At 38.2% G+C, this 22,878-nt stretch overlaps 1 protein-coding gene across 5 annotated transcripts in view; it reads left to right on the forward strand.

Annotated features, from left to right (window-relative positions):
- AKAP6 (A-kinase anchoring protein 6) overlaps positions 1-22,878 on the forward strand; it is a 549,073-nt gene that overhangs the window by 522,886 nt on the left and 3,309 nt on the right. For all 5 annotated transcript variants that reach the window (XM_035260318.3, XM_054239865.2, XM_035260317.3 and 2 more), the window contains one exon: positions 14,573-17,989. In XM_035260318.3, the coding sequence (XP_035116209.2) occupies positions 14,573-17,947 (3,375 nt within the window). In that variant the 3' untranslated portion in view covers positions 17,948-17,989. The remainder of the gene's footprint in view (positions 1-14,572; positions 17,990-22,878) is intronic.

Raw genomic sequence — 22,878 nt, forward strand, 5'->3', positions numbered from 1 at the left:
CTCTCTGAGAGTATTAAATTGCCTTTTTAGTAACAGATTCTTCTTGTGTATCTTACCTATTTTTTCTTGTGGCAGTATCATCCCATTTCTTGAGTTTAGAGTTGTAGAAATAATGAACTCCTCCTGTCCAACAACTTTTCAAATACTGTAGAAAAGAAGTAGCCTTTTACTCACCTGGTGAAATAACACCAACTCCCTTGAACCTTCTCACATGGTTTGTTTTCTAAAATTTCTTAACTATTAAACTTTAATGATACATAACTAGATTCACCTACGTGATCCTGACTTAGCCCTTCATTTTTACACTTAAGAAAGAGAGTGGTCATAATGATTAAAGGTCTAGAAGCTGCCAAAATAACCATATTTCAAGAACAATTTTGCATTTATAGAAAAGTCAACTTTGTCCAAAGCAGGTTAAAGAATTTTTAATTTGGTGTGGACTAAAACATCTCACATTCTCTTTATGCCTCACCCTATCATTACCCTTATTATTTATGTTACTTTCTTAACTCTTGTCACCCCCAAGAATTAGAAACGAGTTACAGCAATAAATATCCAGAGGGATATCCCTTCTTTCCGAGGACACCTATACATCTAGCTGAGGTCAGAAAGGGTCAGTTGATTTGCATAAATCTGCACATGCAGGGATGAAGAGAGAAGACACATTAGCTGAGCACTCTAAGACAATTCCTGTCTACTGGTTGGTGTTTCCTGAAGGAACTTTTATGGGCCCATATTGCCTACTCCACCTCCCTAACAAACGACCTCATTCTCAATTAAAGAGCTACTGTTCACCTGAAATTATCAGGGGTGGAGAAAATGCTAGGTAGGAATTCAGGTGTTTTTGTATTTTAAAGGCTATTGTTATTCCTGTAAGATTACTAACTCACCTTATCCAAATTGATGCACATTAAAATTGTTTTAACTCACAAAGCAATAGCAGAGAATATTAAGAGATCCAAAATAATCCGTGCTTTTTGCTCCTTTCTTTTCTTGTTTTACGGTCTGAAAGAACCCACTTCAAATATGGTAGGGAGTCCAATTTTCAAAAAGCAATTCCTCCATTTTTTTTTCTTTCTGAGCAGCACTCATACAGTAGCAGTGGTAAAATAAACAACGATGTGTTGAATTTTGTTTCTCTTTATCTATATGACATTTGTGTCATCACCGTAGCTCTAATCCATATTCAGGTCTTCATGTTTGGTGTGCAGTAATATGTAAATTATCTCGCCAGCTGCATGGAGCAGTGTTTGTTTATTCTATTTCTTTTGGCACTGCACAGAACTGAATTTCTGCCAAAATGGGGCTGCTTCAGGGAGCACTAATGCTCTAGGAGGAAGTTTTGAAAGGAAACGCACATCATAAGTCTTCACTCTGTGAAGCAGCAAAATCAAAACAAACTTTTTGTTTACTAAAATATTGGTATTATGAATGTAAAATAATGTGTTTGTTAAAATATAATGAGCATGCTGCCCATCTCTAAGATGCTCAGTGTACGTGGGCTTTGGAAATGAGGACATAAAGCTGAGAATCCTGGCGCATTTTTATTCTTAGAAGGTAGGTGAAATAAAATAGACAGATACAACAGCTAGAAGTTTAAGGGAAAGAAATATTTTAACTTGCATATTAATCTCTGGAAACACATGGCATTTACATGCATTTAAATGTGGACAGCTGTGGCGTTTAAGTGTTAAAAAATTTCATTAATGATGCATAGAGCTATCTACTTCTGTTGGCAGGCCTTTCAGTCTTCAATCTGACACTTCCTTTTTTATCCAGCAAGCTAATTTCCCCTCTTTTGTGAGGAGTAACTGTTTTCACACTACTGCTTACCCAGCAAGCCTCCTTATTGTTTCATGGTTAATTATCTTCTCCAGCTTCACCTTCCCCAGAAAAAGGAGCAGGGCTGTTCCTCCCCAGCACTAATGAAAGCTGGGTTTTATGGGTACACTGTGTAAATAAATGCAAGGTCTGATCAGGCAACATAATAAATGAGTTCCTAAAGTTTATGGAGTCACACACAGCTCATCTAGTGGCTTTACCAAATAACGAAGGAAAATGATTAATTTGGTGGGGATGGGTCAGGGGGAACTTCAATCTTAGAGAAAAAAATAGTCTTTGTCAGCTTAGGATGGAAACTATCTACAGGTAAACATAAAGGATCTCCATTTATCCAAGCATTTCTTATGCTCAGTAATCGCAGCTATGACATTTGCCAGGAAAATGTCTTGCAGAATAGGCCTTTAAGAAATATTGTTGATTTGGTAAAAGGTAGAGGTTACCTGGTATTTTATTTGCCTGGTTACTTGCTATTTATTAAGAGAAAACACCATCCAAGCTTTATGTAGTGCAAAGTATCCTGCACTCTTCACTGAATGCAAGGAAAGCAGAGATATTCGCAAGTGCTACCATTGTCCAGTGCCTGGAGAGGTAATTCAGCAGGCATGGCCCAGGTAATTAGCTTCACTAGCAGGTCAGTGTCTTGCATCTATACTGCACTATATAGTACAGTGTCAGTGCCTGTACTATAAACTCAGTCATAGCCTCTTAGTTGCTAACTCAAGGACCCATATCCTAGAGTTTGGGACTTGTAGCTACTTTGGTTATTTTTTGCAAAGGCTTTTAGGGGATTAAAATGACCCCAATTCCCTAATGCTCCTTTTTTTTTAATTTACAAAAGGAATTCATATTATGAAATTATTTTTCTCTAGATTGAAATGTACATTTCTTTGATTTGGGAATCTTTGATTTGGGCTACAGTTTGAATTAAGGTCCTGACATTTAAAACTCTTGAAAGCCTGTGTAAGAGCCCAGGATGAGAACTTCTATTCCAGTCAAGATTTAGTTCTTAAATTTAATTGGATCTTAGGATCCTAAGGGTGCTTCCCTTGAGATCGTAAAAAGAAAATCCCCTAAGGGAGCCTATGTTTTTAACATGTTTAGAGACTCTAGCATAGGAATCAGAGTATAAAATCTCTTGGAAACTTACTTCAAAAACATGTATTGCCTTCTAGGAAAATTCATCCTGAAATTTTAAGCAACCTTTCGAGCATCAAGTATAACCTGTGAACTTCCCAGCCATGCTTATGGAGGGGACTCAACAGAGGTGTTCTAGCAATTCTGAGACTCTTTTGTCTCCCCTGAGTCTAAAAACAGTTATCTTTATGAAAGGCTATTAAAGCAAAGATATGTTAAATGAAATAAAATCAGATGTACAATAAGGGTTAAACCATCTTAAGAAAATGAATTATAGCTGACCTGCCTATTAATTAGCTTAAACACTGGACTAATCAGATGATAAGCATGAGGAAAGCAAGACAATTTCCTTGACTGGACTAGTTAAGATGAAAAAGAAACTAAGATAATGTGTGCCATTTTTGGTCATTCTTAATTTGCTAATCCAAACTGACCAACATTTTATTTTTTCTTCTTTGAATGATAAGTTATAATCATCCAATTATTAAAAACAACAACAACAACAACAAAAATCGGAGCACGGTGGCTCACACCTGTAATCCCAGCAGTTTGGGAGGTGAGGCGGGTGGATCAGGAGGTCAGGAGTTTGAGACTAGCCTGGCTAACATGGTGAAACCCCATCTCTACTAAAGATATAAAAAGTTAGCCAGACGTGGTGGCACACACGTGTAATCTCAGCTACTGGGGATGCTGAGGCAGTAGAATCATTTGAACCCGGGAGGTAGAGGTTTCAGTGAGCCGAGATTGCGCCACTGCACTCCAGTCTGGGTGACAGAGTGAGATTCAGTCTCAAGAAACAAAAACAAAAATCATACTCTATTTATCTGAGAGGAGCAAACAAGAACAGTAATGTTATAGTGTTGGCTCCCAATGTGTCCTCATTGAAAAAGAAGACACAAAATGCTCTCAATAAATAAAATATGTACCCATGGTTTGGTTACAACTATAACTGTGGGTCAGAAGGATGGGGACTTGCGTGATTGGCATCTGAAGTGAAGGCAGTCATGTGAGACTGAGACCTCTCATGTATGGGATCTGATACTAACTCCAGATAGATAGTGTCAAAGTTGTATTAAATAGTAACATACCCAGCTCATGTCTGGAGAGTGGATAGTTGCTTTTTTACTTGAAAAGCCTTATATCAGAACTGTAAAGGGCACATGAGTGAACTCTGTTATTTGATATAAGGCTTCTTAGGTAAACCCACATGTTGGCAAAGCTGTTCTTGCATATTCAGCTACCTCAGTATCATGCCAAGCACCTTGTGTTCTCAAAACTGAGTCTGAAAGTTAGGACCTTAAGTCTATCTCACAGAAAAGTTTGTATGTTAGAAAATTTCACTTGTTTTCATGACTATTCACCTCCTCTCTTCTACCAATATGCATTATAGGTTTTAAAAAATGTAAGTTTTTATTAATGTAAGGTTATTATCATAAAGGAGGGAGAAGGGTATACTTTTCCCTAAGGCAAAAGTGAGGCAAAAATTATATCCAGGGGTACAAAACTCACATTCTATGTCAATTCCTGAGCAATGTCAGGGAAAAAAAATGGAACAAGATGTTATCACTGGGGGAAAAGAATGTATGCAACTTTCCATGTGCTTCTGTCATTGTCATTCAAACAGATTGACCATGTGGTAGAATGAAGAAAATATCACCATTTCATTGCAGTTGAGATTTTCACAACTTCATTGATGTTATTTTTCTCTTGAACTTTCTTTTTATTTGTTTCAGTTCTATGTAATACTAAAGAGGTAAGAAAGAGAAATTCTTTTTATTTGAAAAATTCTTCCTACATTTTTAAAAAATTCATTTTTAAACAATCCTAAATTTAGGTGCTTTCATGAAACTCTGGGGGGAAATTTCAGGGAAACACAGAATATAAAGACTGAGAAGAAAAAAATAAACCAATTTTCCTATTCAATTTCTTCTGAGTGTAAAAAAATTTCAGTATGTTCACATGTAAAGCAACAGTCAAGATAATTTATTTGCCAGTGTGAAAAGTAGATTATTTTTCTAGTTACTTCTAGTAAAACATTCAGAGTTGGGTGGAAAAGTAACTTTTTTCTACAGTAGATGCTTAACTATGAATAATGATTTGCACAAGAATTACCTTGTTTAAGAAAAACATAGCTTGATGCAAGGCATTCATCTGTTGCCACCTACCTATAATACTATCAACACTGAAGTTATTGCATCTGAGAATTATTTAGAAATTATGACAGTATCTAATTCTTTAATTTATTGGCACAAATATATTGCTTCTCTATAAAAAGTCTCTCTATACACACTTAAAAGATTCCATGCACACACAGTGACAGCAAATGTGTGGGTTGTTTTTACACCAAGCAACTGTCTACTCTCCAGACATGAGCTGGTGTCTTACTGTTTAATTCAACTTTGACACTATCTGTTTGGAGTTAGTATAAGATCCCACATGTGAAAGGGCTCAGTCCCACAAGACTGCCTTCACTTCAGATGTTAGTCACACAAGTTCCCATCCTTCTGACCCACAGGCTATAAATCCCCACAACCCCTCCTTAGGTTCTTCTAGTTATAATTTGCTAGAATTGCTCAAAGAGCTTAAGGAAACACTTTACTAACATTACCAGTTTATTTAAAGATACAACCCAGGAACAGCCAGATGTAAAAGAAATTGCACAGGGTAAGGGTGTGGGCAGAGTTTTCAAGTTTCTCCAGGTACACTAACCACCTAGTATCTCTAGGTGTTCTGCAACCTGGAAGCTCATCAAATCTCTTTGTTCTAGAGTGGTTACAGTTTTCATTTCTGGCTCTACTGCTCTCCTTCCCAGAGGTCCTTAGGTGGAACTGAAAGTTCCAGTCCTCTAATCACTTTGTCTTTCTGGTGACCACCCCTAACCTGAGGCTATCTCAGGACCCTACCCTAAATTTTCTCATTAGCATAAACTCAGTTGTGATCTAAAGGAGCTATTATGAATAACAACAGTTATTTTATCACTTAGGAAATTCCGAGAGCTTTAGGGGCTCTGTGCCAGAGACCTGGGACAAAGACTGAATACTATCATACCATAGCTTTTTTTAAATTGTACTTCAGGTTCTGGGATATATGTATAGATCATGCAGATACATGTACAGATCATACATGTTGCATAGGTACATACATGGCAAGGTAGTTTGCTGCCTCCATCCCCCCGTCACCTGTATCTGGCATTTCTTCCCATGTTATCTCTCCCCAACCTCCACACCCTTGCTGTCCCTCCCCATCCTCCCCACAACAGACCCTAGTGTGTGATGTTCCCTCTCTGTGTCCATGTGTTCTCATTGTTCAATACCTGGCTGTGAGTGAGAATATGTGGTGTTTGATTTTTCTGTTCTTGTGTCAGTTTGCTGAGAATGATGGTTTCCAGATTCATCCATATCCCTACAAAGGACACAAACTCATCATTTTTTATGGCTGCATAGTATTCCATGGTGTGTATGTGCCACATTTTCCTTGTCCAGTCTATCATCAATGGGCATTTGGGTTGGTTTCAGGTCTTTGCTATTGTAAACAGTGCCACAATGAACATATGTGTGCATGTGTCTTTATAATAGAATGATTTATAATCCTTTGGATATATATCCACTAATGGGATTGCTGGGTCAAATGAAATATCCATTTCTAGATCCTTGAGGAATCGCCACATGGTCTTCCACAATGGTTGAACTAATTTACACTCCTACCAACAGTATAAAATTGTTTCTATTTCTCTACATCCTCTCCAGCATCTGTTGTCTCCAGATTTTTTAATGATCACCGTTCTAACTGGCATGAGATGGTTTCTCAATGTGGTTTTGATTTGCATTTCTCTAACAACCAGTGATGATGAGCATTTTTTCCTTCTTAATCAAAATAGCTCTTCGGTGTGGCAGCCCCTCCAGTGAAACTGACATTACAGTAATAGAGGGAAGAAAAGAAATGCTTATTTTTTTTTTGTATCATTCTTTCTTCTTGGAATTCCTTTCTACAACTTGACAATCACCCTGTTTATAGAACACCTAAGGTCTCTGCAACTTACTCTTTACACACAAAATCGAATTTAAAAGTGTTAAATAGAATGTTTTTTTCGGGGTGGGGGTGTTATGTAGAATTAAGATGGGCTACGGTACTTTGAGGAGAGAGGTGTTAGAACAATTAAAGAGTTTCCTGTACATTCTATGACTTCTGTGATTTCTCCACTTCTGTTCCAGGACTGGTGCTAGGACAAGCAAGGTGGTGAACAGCACCTGATAGGGCCACACTCCTAATTTCAAGTGAAATTTTACCAGAGAACTGGAACTTTTTAAGGCTACTTTCTAGCACACCCTGTACTTGTTTCCTCGTGCACTGGCCTCTAGCACCTGTCCTTTCTAAGGTTACAAATGATTTTCTTTTCGTTTATTCAGTGGCTTTCCCCTTAATTCACATAAAGTTAATCATTTGAAAGTGAGCAGTTCTGTGGCATTTGGTACATTCACAATGTGGTGCAGCCACCACTTCTACTTCCAAACATTATCATCACCCCAAAAGGAAACCGCATGCCTGTTAAGCCGTTGCGTCCCATTCCTCCTTGCCCACCCCCAGGCCCTGGCAGCTACCAGTCTCATTCATCTCCACAGATACATCTGTTCTGGACATTTTATATAAATGTAATCATACAATATATGACTTTGTTATGTCTGGCTTCTTTCATCAGACATGTTTTTGGGGCTATTAGCTTTTATAACTGAGCATTTGCAGCAGTTTGAAAGTCAGAAATTTTCCAGGTGATTTTGCCATAGCACAGTTTACCCTCAGAACCTTTCGCCAGATCCCTTCAACAGTTCATGAGACAACAGGCAAGTCTTTTTACTTTCTTCCTTCAAATCACTCAGTAAATTTTTCCTTTCTTTCTTTTTTATTTTTTAGGGATAGGGTCTCACTGTGGGATCCAGGCTAGAATGCAGTGTACAATTGTAGCTCACTGCAACCTTGAACTCTTGGGCTCCAGTAGTCCTCCCATCTCAGCCTTCCAGGTAACTGGAACTACAGGCATGTGCCACCATGCCTGGGCAATCAGTAATCATTTTTCAAGAACCTGCTTTATACCAGACACTATTTTAAGTACTGGGGCTCTAGTGGAGATAGGAGAGACAGAACCCCTGTCCTCAGGAAGTTTATTTATGGGAAGAAAACCCCTGCTTCCCATTACTAGACTCCCCTTTGTCCCGGATCCCTTTTGAGAACAAAGGCAATTTTTACTGTAATAAAACTTACTTTAAAGCCACATCTAATAGATTTTCCATTTTCAACTATTTCAGAATTATCCGTGTAGTCAAGACTAGGAAATATGTCCATGTCAGTACTCATTTTAGTGAGATGTGTGAGATGACTTAGATTTTATTGTCTGTTTTGAGTTTCTGATCAGCTGTTATTGAAAAAGAGCATTCACCAGAACAGTTTTTGATCATTAGTGTGAGATAGACTTTCAAAGCATTTTCTGAGCTGAGACAAGTTACTTTAACATTATTGTCAATCTGATAGATAGTGAGCAGGATTTGATTGCTCTAATGTGTCAGTTGTGATAGAATTTCACAGACAATGGACTTGCCTTTTTTGGAAAAAAAAAAAAAAGATTATTTTCAGGAAATAGAAAGTCCTTGAGCTTTGGGCCTTGCTGAGGACTGGGCAAGTGTCTTTTCTCATTTGGTTATCTTTATGGGATAAATCCAACTAGGATATGAAAAGGCAAATGTATCACCCCATTTACAGGGCAGTTGAGGTAAGTAAGGGGCCCAATCAATGTTTATTTCATTGAATCCCATGCATATGGTTGTACCAAAGAAATTAGTCAAACAACCTCCAATTTTAAACACTGTTAAAGTTATTTAGGTTTCAGCTGTACTCTCCTCTGCTCACTTCAGCACAGGGAATGTATGCTGATACCTGCCAGTCATTGCACCCCTACTGTGTACCAGGCTCTTCCCATAGGACTTTAAATACATTTTAGTCATTTAAAGCTCCCAACAATCTATAAGGTAGATACAATGTACTGTAATTGTCCAAGATAAACAAATGATAGAAGTGAGACATATAGAAGTTAAATAACTTGTCCAGGATCACACAGCTAACATATGGGAGAGCAGATCCAGGATTCAAACTCAAACCTATATGAATACCTTCTCCCGTTGCAAAGTGGCTGAGTGAACATTTTTCTTTTTATCCTGATTTATATTTTCTTCTATATTTTTTCTCGCTAATTCTGAGTCCATTCTCTGCTCAATAAGAGGTAGAGTACTGCACACTCAGAGTTCTCTTAAAAGTTATCTTTCCGTTTTCAGAGATGGAAGCAGTTGTTTGTCATTGCTCTTATCTGGGTTCTTTGTTTAGAGACAGGGTCGCTCTGTTGCACAGGCTGGCATGCAGTGGCATGATCATGGCTTACTGCAGCATTGAACTCCTGGGTTCAAGCAATCCTTCCACCTCAGCTTCCAGAGTAGCTAGGACAAAAGGCACATGTCACCATGCCTGGCTAATTTTTAAAAAATTTAATGTAGAAACAGTGTCTCACTATGTTTCCCAGGCTGGTCTCAAACTCCTGGGCTCAAGTGATCCTCCTGCCTCCGCTTCTCAAAATGCAGGAATTATATGCATGAGCCACTGCACCTTTCCTGCTTTTGTTTTGTTTTTATAAAATTTCTACCTAAGTGTAATTTAGGAAAATAATTATGTAACTAATGCTCAGACACTTAGGTTTTAGGTTTAGGATAGAGGGGGTACCAAAAAAAAGCAGAGTAACTATATGAATGTTGGAATTTTCCCTTATTTATCTATCCTAATCTGTATGTTATTATCTCCCACCTCTCCATCACCCTCTCAAACCTTTGTGTGTTCTGCTTTTCACCCTGGGGTAAATACATACATCTTTATTCAATTACAGTTTTTGCTGTTTGTGTTTTTGTCACTTTTATTTATTTGTATGTTACTGTTGTGTTCTACTTTTCTCCAGATAAATCTTTCCTTCGTGGTTTTTGCATGTGGTGCTGCCCAATAAACTCTTGGATCTAGAATGAACGGGGTCACATATTACAAGACCTCTTAATGGTCTGCACATTCTGAGTACCGGAAGTTTGACTGTAACATTCCGTTCATCCTAGTCTTTTTGAGATTTTTTTAGAAAAAGATCTTTCAAAAGATGCAACTTTTTAAAGGGAATTAAAGGTATCCATAGGTAGCTATATCAGTACTCTTTTAGGTTATCATTTTGTAGATGGTCAAGTTCCTTTATCTTTACTCTTTAGCTAATAAAGTGTTTCTCGTCTTTTACAAACACCCACCATTTAAGCAAAAACTTTAAGAAAATCAAAGTGCAATCATGGGAGACCTAACTCGGTTAAAGCCACACACATGCAGAGGGTGTTAATTGAGATGTGTATTACTTGCCACAGTTGGAGGGGGTACCAAAAAAAGCAGAGTAAATATATGAATGTTGGAATTTTCCCTTATTTATCTATCCTGATCTGTATGTTATTATCTTGGTTCTTTCTTCTTTTTCATCATCATCATCATCATCATCGTTTCTCTAGCCACTATTATTACTTTCCCTGTATAGTGCTAATATAAATAAAGCTTTCAAGAATAAAAATAATAAATTAGCATTAATTAATTCCATCTGAATAGGGGTGTGTGTGTGTGTGTGTGTGTGTGTGTGTGATTATTTATATAGTGCCTGGTTTGAGTCAGCATTCTGTACCCATGCAGCAAGTTTATGAATAAAAGACCCTTGCATGAATTAATTCTGAATTATTTCTGGAATTGCAGGCTCTCTTTTGGAACCACATTCACTACTACTTATCCATTTGGTTTCATTCAAGTACTCTTAGATTTTGTCTAAATTCATTTAATTATATCACTATATCAAAGACAGGAACATTCTACCTTTTTAAAAAAAGTACCAAATAGTTCCTCTAGGAAAACAACAAAAACAAACTTTTGATTAGCCTGAGCATTACTGGCTATGTTGGGCTATCATCAAAGAAAGCATTCAAGCAAATAATTCTCCCATCAGTTACATCTTTGTATATGCAAATCTTTTTTTCCAAAGAGAACTTTTTTAGTTATGTAAATATTCTAATGTCTTTCTTGGAAACTTTTCCCACTTTTTTGCCCCAGGGGTATATTTTATGGTTGAGGTTAAATCCTGAGGAAATGGAGATTTTATTGAAAATACTGACAGAATTTAATCCACAACAGGAAGGGAGTGAGTGAGTAGCATTTTTTATATGAAAAAATATAAAGTCTAAAGTGAATGATTTTCTAATGGATCCTGTCAGATATTTCCTGGAATTGACATTTAAAAAATTTTTCAGAAATCACAATAAATATAAGAGGTTTATAAGAGGAGAGAGTTAAGAAAAGAACAGTATTACATCCAAAAGTTTAATCTCTTCCTATGGAAATTTTCCACTCCAGCTTCAACTCTTTGTCAATGTCCCTCCCCCATCACACACACACAGATATCAGAATCCTCAGATGCCCACGTCCCTGATATAAAATGGTTTATTATTTGCATATAACCTATGGTCATCCTCTCTCTTTACTTCATATCATCTCTTGATTACTTGTAGTAGTTAAATACAATGGCTACACATCACTCAACACAGGGCAAGTTTAAGTTTTTCTTTTTGTAACTGTGGAAGTTTTTTTTGCAAATATATTTGATCTGCAGTTGGTTGAATACATGAATTCGGAACCCATGGAGACGGAGAGTCAACTGTACTTCATTGAGCAAAGGATTTTTTTCCCTTAGATGCTGCTATAAGTTTTACAGTGTTTTAGACTTGAATTTGTAAAGCCATAAAGGCAGCATTTGGTCAGAAAATGACTGTGTCATGGAAGAGGAGTCTGAGTTGCAGGTGTCACTTGGGCTGAGCTCCCAGCCCATCCAGATGGCACAATTCCTGCATATCCATGTGAGCTCCTAGGTTTGGGATCCTTGTGGAAAATCTGTGCTGCTAAATGTTAAAGTCAACCAGAGTTGTTACAAAAAAAGCTCCCTTGAAAGACTAATTCAATTATTTATTAGTACTCTCAGAGTACAGTGTCAGCCAAGATAGTATTTGAAATTAATATACTATTTGATTAGACTGATTGATTGTTCCTACAGCTGAAGATTTTAACATTCATTAGCCATACTAACCAGTCATTAGTACTTCCTTTATCAGCAAGCAAAGAATAAACAGAAATTCTAATAAGAATTTATCACAGTGAATGTACTCTATACCTAAGCGACTGTGGTATTGCTGGAGTACTAGATTAACTGCTATAACGTTGGCAGCTAGGAAGATTTCTCTTAGAAAATTAAAAAATATCCCTTAATTAATGTTTATCTTATAACTGGACTCTTTTTTTTTTTTGAGACGGAGTTTCGCTCTTGTTACCCAGGCTGGAGTGCAATGGTGCGATCTCGGCTCACCGCAACCTCTGCCTCCTGGGTTCAGGCAATTCTCCTGCCTCAGCCTCCCGAGTAGCTGGGATTACAGGCACGTGCCACCATGCCCATAACTGGACTCTTAAGTAGGCTATACAGATAATATCTTACATACCCAATATAATAAAGTGCTAATGGATATTTTATACTTAATGTGTTTGTGTGGTACCCTTTAACTATTAGTTTCAGGAAGGATTGAGGGCTTCTTAGGAAGGTTTTGCTAATATGCTGCAGGTGAAGCTATTCCCCCACTACTGAAGAATAAAAGCATCATGGTCTGTTTTTCAACCAGATAGTTAAAATAATTCTGACTTGTAACAGAAATACACTGGCCTGTTGTTATGCTGTGTGATACCTCTAGCTACTGGCTGGATGTGGTGGCTCACACCTGGAATCCCAGCACTTTGGAAGGCCAAGGTGGGAGGATCACTTGAATCCAGGAGTTCAAGACCAGCCTGGGCAACATAGTGAGACCCTGTCTCTACAAAAAATAAAAAATTACCTAGGTGTGGTGGCCTACGCCTGTAGTCCCAGCTACTTGGGAGGCTAAGGTGGGAGGATTGTTTGAGCCAGGGAGGCTGAGACTTCAATGAGGCATGATCACACTACTGCACTCTAGCCTGAGTGACAGAGTGAGATCCTGTGTCAAAAACAAACAAACAAACAAAACTGCCTGCCTCCTCAGCACTTCACAGGCACTAGCTTATTGAATACTCAGAATGATCTTGAAAAATTGGTAGTGCTATCCCCATTTTACAGGTAATAAGACTGGTGCTCAGCAAGGTTAAGCAACTTGCCCAAGGTCATGTATATGGTAATCTGCAAAGTCAGCCCTTCAACCAGTCTGCTAGCTCTAGTGCCATGCTCATCCGCTTGGCTACCCTGCATAAGCATAAGCTGAACTAGAAGCTCTGTTTATGTTTCTGTCTGTAGGTGAGCCTATCAAGGCCTACTCTCTCTCTCTCTCTCTCTCTCTCTCTCTCTCTCTCTCTCTATATATATATATATATATATATATATATATATGACACCTTTCTTGGCTCTAGCATGAATTCAAACAGCCGGAGAGCAAGTAAGGGCAGTGAAGTAATCTGAACAGAGTCCAGGAGCCCAGCCAGCTACTGTGTCCCAGAATATGTCAAGCTCTATCTAAACAGGGGCAGAGCCAAGAAGTCCAAGGAAACATCAAGGGTCCCAGTGGGCAGGCAGAGAGCAGCATAAAGGAATATGGGCTACTTCATCCTGGAGTGTTCAGGAATGTCTTCAGATAATTATTATGGGGCCGGTGTGGGCTGGAGTGAGAGGTTCCTATCTATAAGGAATGGGGGCAGGACTCACAGTAGTGAGCCAAATTAACAAGGACCAAAGTGAAATCTCTGTCACAGAGAGAGATTGGAAAAGAAAGTGGCTGAGAGAACTTTGACTGAGAAATTGCCCTGGAGCACTCAGAGTCTAGGAAGATACAGGTGAAGAAACCAGACAAGTGTTGCTAATTTTATGTCTGATTGGGAGCAGGGCCACGATCTGAAAAGACAGATCCCTAAACAGAACACAGAGGAAGGGGTACACAGTCATGTGGCTGTGGCCCATGAAATGCTCTACATGGTAGCTACAACTCTATTTTAAGTTTCTAGACAAAAACTCCTTAAAATGGAGAACCCAGGAATAGAGGCAAGAAGGAGTTTGCCACGTGTGGCTACAGATAGTATTCTATGGACTCCAGAACTAAAATACAATTAGTGCAAATATACTTTAGGAGATGTCATAGGCTATACTCTTTTTACCTTCATTTACCTGATAGTTTCATCTTCACTGTATCCAAGATTAAACATGTAGATGAATCAATAGGAAATAACTAATTCCATAAATTACAGTTTGACAATAATAATCTTGCATTTTAATCTCTGTTATTGCCATCAGTAACACACTATTGATAGAAAAACCTATTTCAATAATTTCTGGGTGTTATTCCAGAGAGGAACAGAGCTGATAATTAGGCTATCTTTCAAGTCCATACTTGGGACAGTTTTCTTTCCTGACTCTTCCAAGAGATTTTCAATGGATAAGATTTTCATGCTTGTGTTCCTTAATTCTCCTCCTTTTTTTTTTTTGCTTTCTCTCACACAGGAGTCTTTGAATGTGATTGATCCTGGCTTGATGGACCTAAATGGGATGAGTGAGGATGCCCTGGAATGGGATGAAACAGATATAAGTAACAAGTTAATTAGTTTGAATGAAGAATCGAATGACCTTGATCAAGAACCCCAACCTGTCATCCCTTCCTTGAAGCTTGGAGAGACAAGTAATGAGGACCCTGGTTATGACCAGGAGGCTGGTAACCATGGAGGCTCTCAGTATGCCTCAAATATTACTGCCCCCTCTAGTCCACATATTTACCAGGTGTACAGCCTCCACAATGTTGAACTCTATGAGGATAACCACATGCCATTTCTGAAAAACAATCCAAAGGTCACTGGCATGCCACAGCCAAATGTTTTAACTAAGAGTCTCAGTAAAGACTCTTCATTTTCATCTACCAAATCTTTGCCAGATCTTCTAGGGGATTCCAATTTGATAAAGCCCTGTAATACATGTCATGGAGGAGACATGAGCCAGAATTCAGGCAGTGAGAGTGGAATTGTCAGTGAAGGAGACACAGAAACCACTACCAACTCTGAAATGTGCTTGCTGAGTGCAGTGGATGGTTCCCCAAGTAACCTTGAAACTGAACATCTGGACCCACAAATGGGAGATGCAGTTAACGTGTTAAAGCAAAAAATTAAAGATGAGGGGGAATGCATTAAGCTTCCAAATAGCTCTCAGTCCTCCATTTCACCAGTGGGTTGTGTAAATGGAAAAGTTGGAGATTTAAACAGTGTTACCAAACATACCCCTGATTGTTTGGGAGAAGAATTACAAGGAAAACATGATGTGTTTACATTTTATGATTACTCATACCTCCAAGGCTCAAAACTCAAATTACCAATGATAATGAAACAGTCACAAAGCGAAAAAGCACATGTGGAGGATCCCCTGCTTCGTGGTTTTTATTTTGATAAAAAATCTTGCAAATCTAAACATCAGACTACAGAGTTACAACTAGATGTACCTCCCCATGAAAGGATTTTGGCAAGTGCATCTCATGAAATGGATCACATTTCATATAAAAGTGGCAATATAGAAAAGACATACACTGGCATGCAGAATGCCAAACAGCTTTCGCTTTTATCTCGTAGTTCATCTATTGAGTCCCTTTCTCCAGGGGGTGATTTATTTGGATTGGGCATCTTTAAAAATGGCAATGACAGCCTCCAGCGAAGTACTTCTTTAGAAAGTTGGTTGACATCCTATAAAAGCAATGAAGATCTTTTTAGCTGTCACAGCTCTGGGGATATAAGCGTGAGCAGTGGCTCAGTTGGTGAACTAAGTAAAAGAACATTAGATCTCCTGAATCGTTTGGAGAATATCCAGAGCCCCTCAGAGCAAAAGATAAAGCGAAGTGTTTCTGATATCACTCTTCAAAGCAGTTCCCAAAAGATGTCCTTTACTGGCCAGATGTCATTGGACATAGCATCTTCTATCAATGAAGACTCAGCGGCATCTCTAACAGAACTCAGCAGCAGTGACGAGCTCTCTCTTTGCTCAGAGGATATTGTGTTACACAAGAACAAGATCCCAGAATCGAATGCATCATTCAGGAAGCGTCTGACTCGTTCAGTGGCTGATGAAAGCGATGTCAATGTCAGCATGATTGTTAATGTCTCTTGCACCTCTGCTTGCACTGATGATGAAGATGACAGCGACCTGCTCTCCAGCTCTACTCTTACCTTGACTGAAGAAGAGCTGTGCATCAAAGATGAGGATGATGACTCCAGTATTGCAACAGATGATGAAATTTATGAAGACTGCAACTTGATGTCAGGGCTGGACTATATAAAGAATGAGTTACAGACCTGGATTAGGCCAAAATTGTCTTTGACAAGAGAAAAGAAAAGGTGCAGTGTCAGTGATGAGATGAAGGGCAGTAAAGATGTTAGTAGCAGTGAGATGACCAATCCTTCTGATACCCTGAACATTGAGGCTCTTCTAAATGGCTCTGTAAAACGTGCCTCTGAAAATAATGGAAATGGCAAGAATTCATCTCATACCCGTGAGTTAGGGACAAAGGGTGAAAATAAGAAAACTATTTTCAAAGTTAATAAAGATCCATATGTGGCTGACATGGAAAATGGCAATATTGAAAATATTCCAGAAAGGCAAAAGGACAAACTCAATGGAATTTCAAAAGTATCAAAAAATCTTAGTTCAAATGGGAAAGAGATTTCAGGGAGTGAGCATTATAAGTGTAAAGCATTTATGGATAGTTCAGATGATTCAAATATTGCTGGCAAGGAATTTGTTTCCCAAGCTGTTAGACATCTTCCAAAGAAATGCCCAAATCACCACCATTTTGAAAATCAAAGTACTGATTCTACTTCCACTGAGAAGTCTTACTCACAACTGGCTTTAGAAACCAGGGTTAACAACAAACAAGACTCTGATGCACTGAAATCATCTGATGATGCACTGAGTATGGCTGGAAAATCTGCTGGTTGTTGCCTAGCACTTGAACAAAACAGAACAGAAGAAAATGCTTCTATCAGCGACATTTCCTTTTGCAACTGTGAGCCAGATGTTTTCCATCAAAAAGATGCCGAAGATTGTTCAGTACACAACTTTGTTAAGGAAATCATTGACATGGCTTCAACAGCCCTAAAAAGTAAATCTCAACCTGAAAACGAGGTGGCTGCTCCTACTTCATTAACTCAAATCAAGGAGAAAGTGTTGGAACATTCTCACCGGCCCATCCAGCTGAGAAAAGGGGACTTTTATTCGTACTTATCTCTCTCATCTCATGACAGTGATTGTGGGGAGGTCACTAATTACATAGAAGAGAAAAGCAGCACTCCATTGCCACTAGACACTACTGACTCAGGCTTAGAGGACAAGGAAGACATTGAATGCTTCTTTGAGGCCTGTGTTGAGGATGACTCTGATGGAGAGGAACCTTGCTTCTCTGGTGCTCCTCCAAATGAATCTGCAGTTCCCAGTGAAGCTGCAGTGCCACTGCAGGCAACAGCACGTTCTTCTGAGTTCAGTGATATTTCTCTTTTAGCTGATGATACAGATACAGTGGCTCTTTCAAGTTCTTCCCCTCAGAGAGGAGCTGAGATTGAAAAGGAAATGAACGGTTTACTCCCAACTTCCAATGGCTGTGCAGAAAACTTAGAGTTTACTCCTTCAAGGCTTGACAGTGAAAAGGAAAGTTCAGGAAAACAAGGTGAATCTGGATTGCCAGAAGAGCATAATGCTGCTTCAGCCAAATCTAAAGTTCAAGACCTCTCCTTGAAGGAAAATCAGCCAACAGACAAGGCTGCATCACATCCCAGCCCCAAAACTTTAACCTGTGAAGAAAATCTTGTAAACTTTTGTGAAGAACGACATAGAAATATGCATAGGTAGAATGTACCCACTCCCCAAGCATGAAAATCATCTCACTAAAAGGTATGTATAGTCCTTCCGCCATATATGTCTTTAAAATATTAAGTTCAGGTCAACAAAACCATGGTAGGAGAAAAAGCTAGTCAGAATGACCAATCATGGCAGATAGTTATCTGAATAAGACATTTAGGTAAAAGAAATGCCCCCAACAATGAAAGTAACTGTGAAGCAAAATAAAAATAAATAAATAAAAACAGGGAACAGTGACATTATCTTTATTACATCATTTTGGCAAGAATACAAAATTTGAGGAAGTAGTTGAACAATTTAAGGCATCAAATTCTTCCATTGAGGGAGAATAAGGTTATCCAAATTGCAGTTATACTCCATGATCAAAATGCATGCACAATAACAATACTCTCCACTTCACTTTTCTGCACAGAGAGCTGTCCATTCTCTTCAGTGCCTGGAGATGAACAATGATTAGGCTAAAGGCTGCATCTCCTGATTTGGGCCTTCCTTTTATGCTTCTGTCTAATGTAACTATCATCACATTTGCTTCCCCAGTGGAAGGCTGTGCTGTCACAACTCCTAATCATGGCCATGTCTAAGGATTCAAACAGGAGGGGAAAGTTGGTGCTAAGGAAGAGGCTCTTATTTATCCACACACAGATTGAGAACAGGCGCAGAAAGCAAATGCAGATAGAATACATGACAAGTTAATGGCGTTTTGATAAAAACAGAATTTTTGAATTTTGCCTGAAGGTGACAGGATGATTTCCATCAACTTTTTTAACAAAGTCATTCCACTCTTCATATTTAATAAGACAGCTATTGATCGATAATTCCAAGATGATGATGTATCTCTAAAAGTGACACAAAGATTCTGTTATTTCCCATTTCTAAGCCCCAGTGATGAATATGCTTTCTCAATCAAGTTTAAAGAAGAAAATTTGAGCTTTCAAATGTGAGAGTCATATTTCACCCAAGGATGAGGTGCCTAATGCCACCTCCACCCGCCTCTCCAGAAGCTTAATGCCGTCACCTAAACTCGTGCTATAGGAAATGAATTACAGAAGCAATCTACCCTAATTTGTTAACTTATTCAAATAACAGTTATTATACTTAACTATGCTAAAGATTATCTTTTTTGTGGCAGATTGTTTATTTTTTGATGAGCCTAATTACTGATTTTCTAAAAGTAATTTACATTTATTACAAATACATCTTTTAAAATGTGACAGATAAATGTTGTTCCCATAATGTATTATGAAAAAAGTTACTATTTAAAAACACATTATTTAATTTGAAAGATGAATGGCAAACATAATTATTTTTTTTCCTGCAACACCTGTGCCCTAAGCTTATTAAAATGTGTGATTCTGTTTAGAGCTGCTAGAAATGGGGACTAAGGGGGGCCATCTATACCATATATCCCTAAAAATAAACTCGGTATGCAAAACTGAAGAAAGGCATCCCAGTTGCTAATATAGCTCAACTAATTTTCTGCGTTTCAGACTCTATTTACAATTGGCTGCAAGTGAGAACAAAAGTAGGAGAGAGAGAAATGTATTTTCTGTGGAACAAGTCCACCCTATAATCACATTCTCCATCAGTATGCAGTAAAACTGACCATTAAGGGAGAGTAACTGCAATTCCATAAGCTGCTTCAAAACAAGTTCTATTAGAACCGATTGTACTGCTGGCTCTGCCAACCTCTGTAGAAGGGCTGGTAGAGCCTGGCTGATTTTGTTTTCTGAAAGGAGATAAAGGCTTGAAAGCAACACCATTCTGAGCATGACATCATGTGACTGTGACCCTCAAGTCACCAGTCATGCTGAGATCTGGAGCTCCAGAAGCTCTGGCACTGGAGAAGCCTTTGCGATGCACTCTCCCTTTTTTGATCCTCCGGGAATTTCTTCTCTATCTTACATAGACATAGAATTGAAATGAAATGTAAATGATGAGCAGTTCCATCTTTAGACTTGGAGAAAGTGAATCCGTTGATGGATCTGTGTAACCCTCACATTTTACAAGCAGGGACAGTGTAAAATTAGCAGCCAGCCCGCCTGCCAGTCAGCAGTATTTTTTGTTAAGCCCTGGTGATGCCTGGCCTTATATCAGGGAGAGGGAGAAGCAGCCTGATTCTACTTCTGTAGAACTCACATTGCCCCCAAGTGACTCGTTACAGGCCTAGAGCCATTTAAATAGCCATATTTATTGGCCCTATTCAGAGTTTTTTTCAGTATCATGTGGACAAAACATCTGGATGCCTGAAATTTTTCACCAAACGTTAGCATTGGATAACTGGGTATAAATGGTCACATGTTGTTAAAATACTGTCAACTAGGGCAAATTATTTAATCTCAAAATGTTGACATGCCTTCAGTATTTAATGTCAAGAATACATAGCAAAATTTCTTGGTAGATATGAGGTTTCTTGTCTATAAGAGCTTAATTGTTATCATTGTTCTTTCTACAAGTTCAGAAAAAGAAAAAGAAAAAGCTGTGGTTTTTAAAGTCATTTGAAAATCATCAGTTGGGATGCTCTTTTTATCAGGACAGTAAAATTCAGCAAATTACATTTGCTGGGGTTTTTTCCCCCCCAGAAATAAGTTTTCAGATTATGAAACGTTTATGATACCATCCAGAAGAGCTATAACTTAGAATAGCAGATAGTCTACAGTACTCAAAAAAATGTTCTCAGATTTTCAGAGGTTTTTTTATTTACTGTGTTCTAATTAGAAACCCACTGAAACTGCTTGAGAAATTTTAACATGATCTAATAGTTTGCATTTGCACTGATTTTTAGGCATACTGCTGTGCTTTTCACTATTTTTGTTTATGTGTCATGTTTCTATAAAAATAGAGAGGTCAGTTACAGCAAATCACATCAAAGGAAAGGTAACTGGATAGATCCAGATCTTTCTGCCTAATTTGGAGGAAGCACATAATGTGTGTCTGGAGTGCCTCCTAGGACCTGCCTAAGAGATGTACTTTGCACTAATCTTTTTGCTGTATTCTGACAGTTATTTCTTCATAATCCTCATCATAAGCCTCTGATCTTTGATGAATGGTTTAACCCTAAACTTCAGGCTGGATAAATACCGTGGTATAAAAATTTAACTCATCACATGCAGCCAGTGTATGCTTTTCCTTTTCCTTTTGGTCTGCTCTGGTGGTTTGGAGTTTTGTTTTACTGTGTGTATGTGTATGAGTATGGTGTTTTGGGGGTGGGGTGAGGAGCTGTATTTACTTCCAGTGCAGATATTTCCTTTAGAACTTTTTAGCTTTATTGCCTTTTCTACTTTATTGGTTTGTAAATGTGATAGTTGATGGCCAGTAGATTTTAGTTTTTAGGCAATTACTTGTATTTGTGAATGCTCAAGTACACACATAAAGAGTTTTAAATGCTGCTGCTCAGATTTTACAAACTGAGAAAGCTGTAAGAGAAAACATTTCTCATGTACACAGCACAATTCCCATTCTATTAATTGGATTGACATCAAGTGCTTGATATTTTCCAAAGCTGGTCAAGCAAGTTTAAGAAACTGCCTTTGGTAATTGTGTATTAATTTTTCACTAGAAAATACAGGTATAATCTTATTAAACTTACCTTTAAAATAACTTTCATAAACTAAGGTTTTGCTGGATGTGAAGTGTCTTTAAATTATCCAGCACTTCTGAATAACTAGCCCTGCTATGGAAAATAACAAAGATGTTATTGGGCATCGCCTATCAAACACACACACACACACACACACCAGATCTGTGCTCAGCCAATCTGGCCTGCCCATTTCCAAGTGGGCCAAGTTGAAATAATTGATTATCCAGAGACAATTTAAATGCCAGCATTTAGTAAGACCAGATTTGCCTCACCTAAGGATTCCCTACTCGGTGGCCAGATTCAAATGAGTCATGTCCTCAGCATTTGAACAATGCGCAAGGCTTTCTTGTGTTACTGCATTATTTTACTATACCAAATTTTGTCCCATCTGTTTCTGTCTGTCTCCCCTTGTTTTTTATCTAACTTTTCTTCTTTCCTTCCCATGGCTCCAGCCAAACCACTTTTTGTTAATAACAGGTTTTTCCGGATCTTAACACATGTTTAAAGATTGTGGAAAAACAGAGACAAAAATAAAGAGAATATTTTGTTCTTGAAGGGCAGTAAAACAACCCTTCAAGATAGCAGACGTCAGAACTCAGCTTAAGCCCAGACAAGCAAAAGCTGGCTTTCTTTGAGAGCTAGTCAGGGGACTTATAATACTTGCAGCCTGCATTGCCTAAATTGGAATTTAGGTGTTCCTCACATTTGACCAGTTGCTTTTAGCCATTTAGAAATAGGCAGAACAGATAGAGTTTGGAGCAAATTTATATCAAAGCCATGAGACATACAAATATAATTGAATTCATCTCATTTCCACAATGCTGTATGTACCTTAAATGAAGTGCATTACTATTGGAGCTAGAAGCCCAGTTAATATCTTTATGTGGGCTGAAACACTTAGGATAATCACAATGTTATGAATATTTCACCACTATGCAATAGTGGAATTGTTTGATATAAATAAATCACATAAAATCACTGCAGGAAGGGTTAAGCCTGAGGGCCTATCAGTTCCCAGTCTGTGGAATCATTGTACATTGTAAATACTTTGCCACATCACTTGGTATCAGCAGCCTCACATTTTCATATTAGTTTGAAGCTATTTTGATGTTCAAAACTGAGTTCACAGGCAAAAGAGTGAATGAGATCCAGAGAAAAGGTCAAACTTGATGATTTTGCTTGTTTTCTTTGAAACCACATTTTTAAAAAAATCAATGTATTTTTCACATCTACACTGAGACTTTTTTTGTCAGTAATATGAAGCTTGGGCTATTACAATTATTATTTATATTTTATATATTTTTATTTCAGAACATTAGCAAGTAGTCCCACAATTGCAGCTGTC

This window comes from Callithrix jacchus, chromosome 8 (genome assembly GCF_049354715.1).
Source record: "Callithrix jacchus isolate 240 chromosome 8, calJac240_pri, whole genome shotgun sequence".
Classification (NCBI taxonomy): Eukaryota; Metazoa; Chordata; class Mammalia; order Primates; family Cebidae; genus Callithrix; species Callithrix jacchus.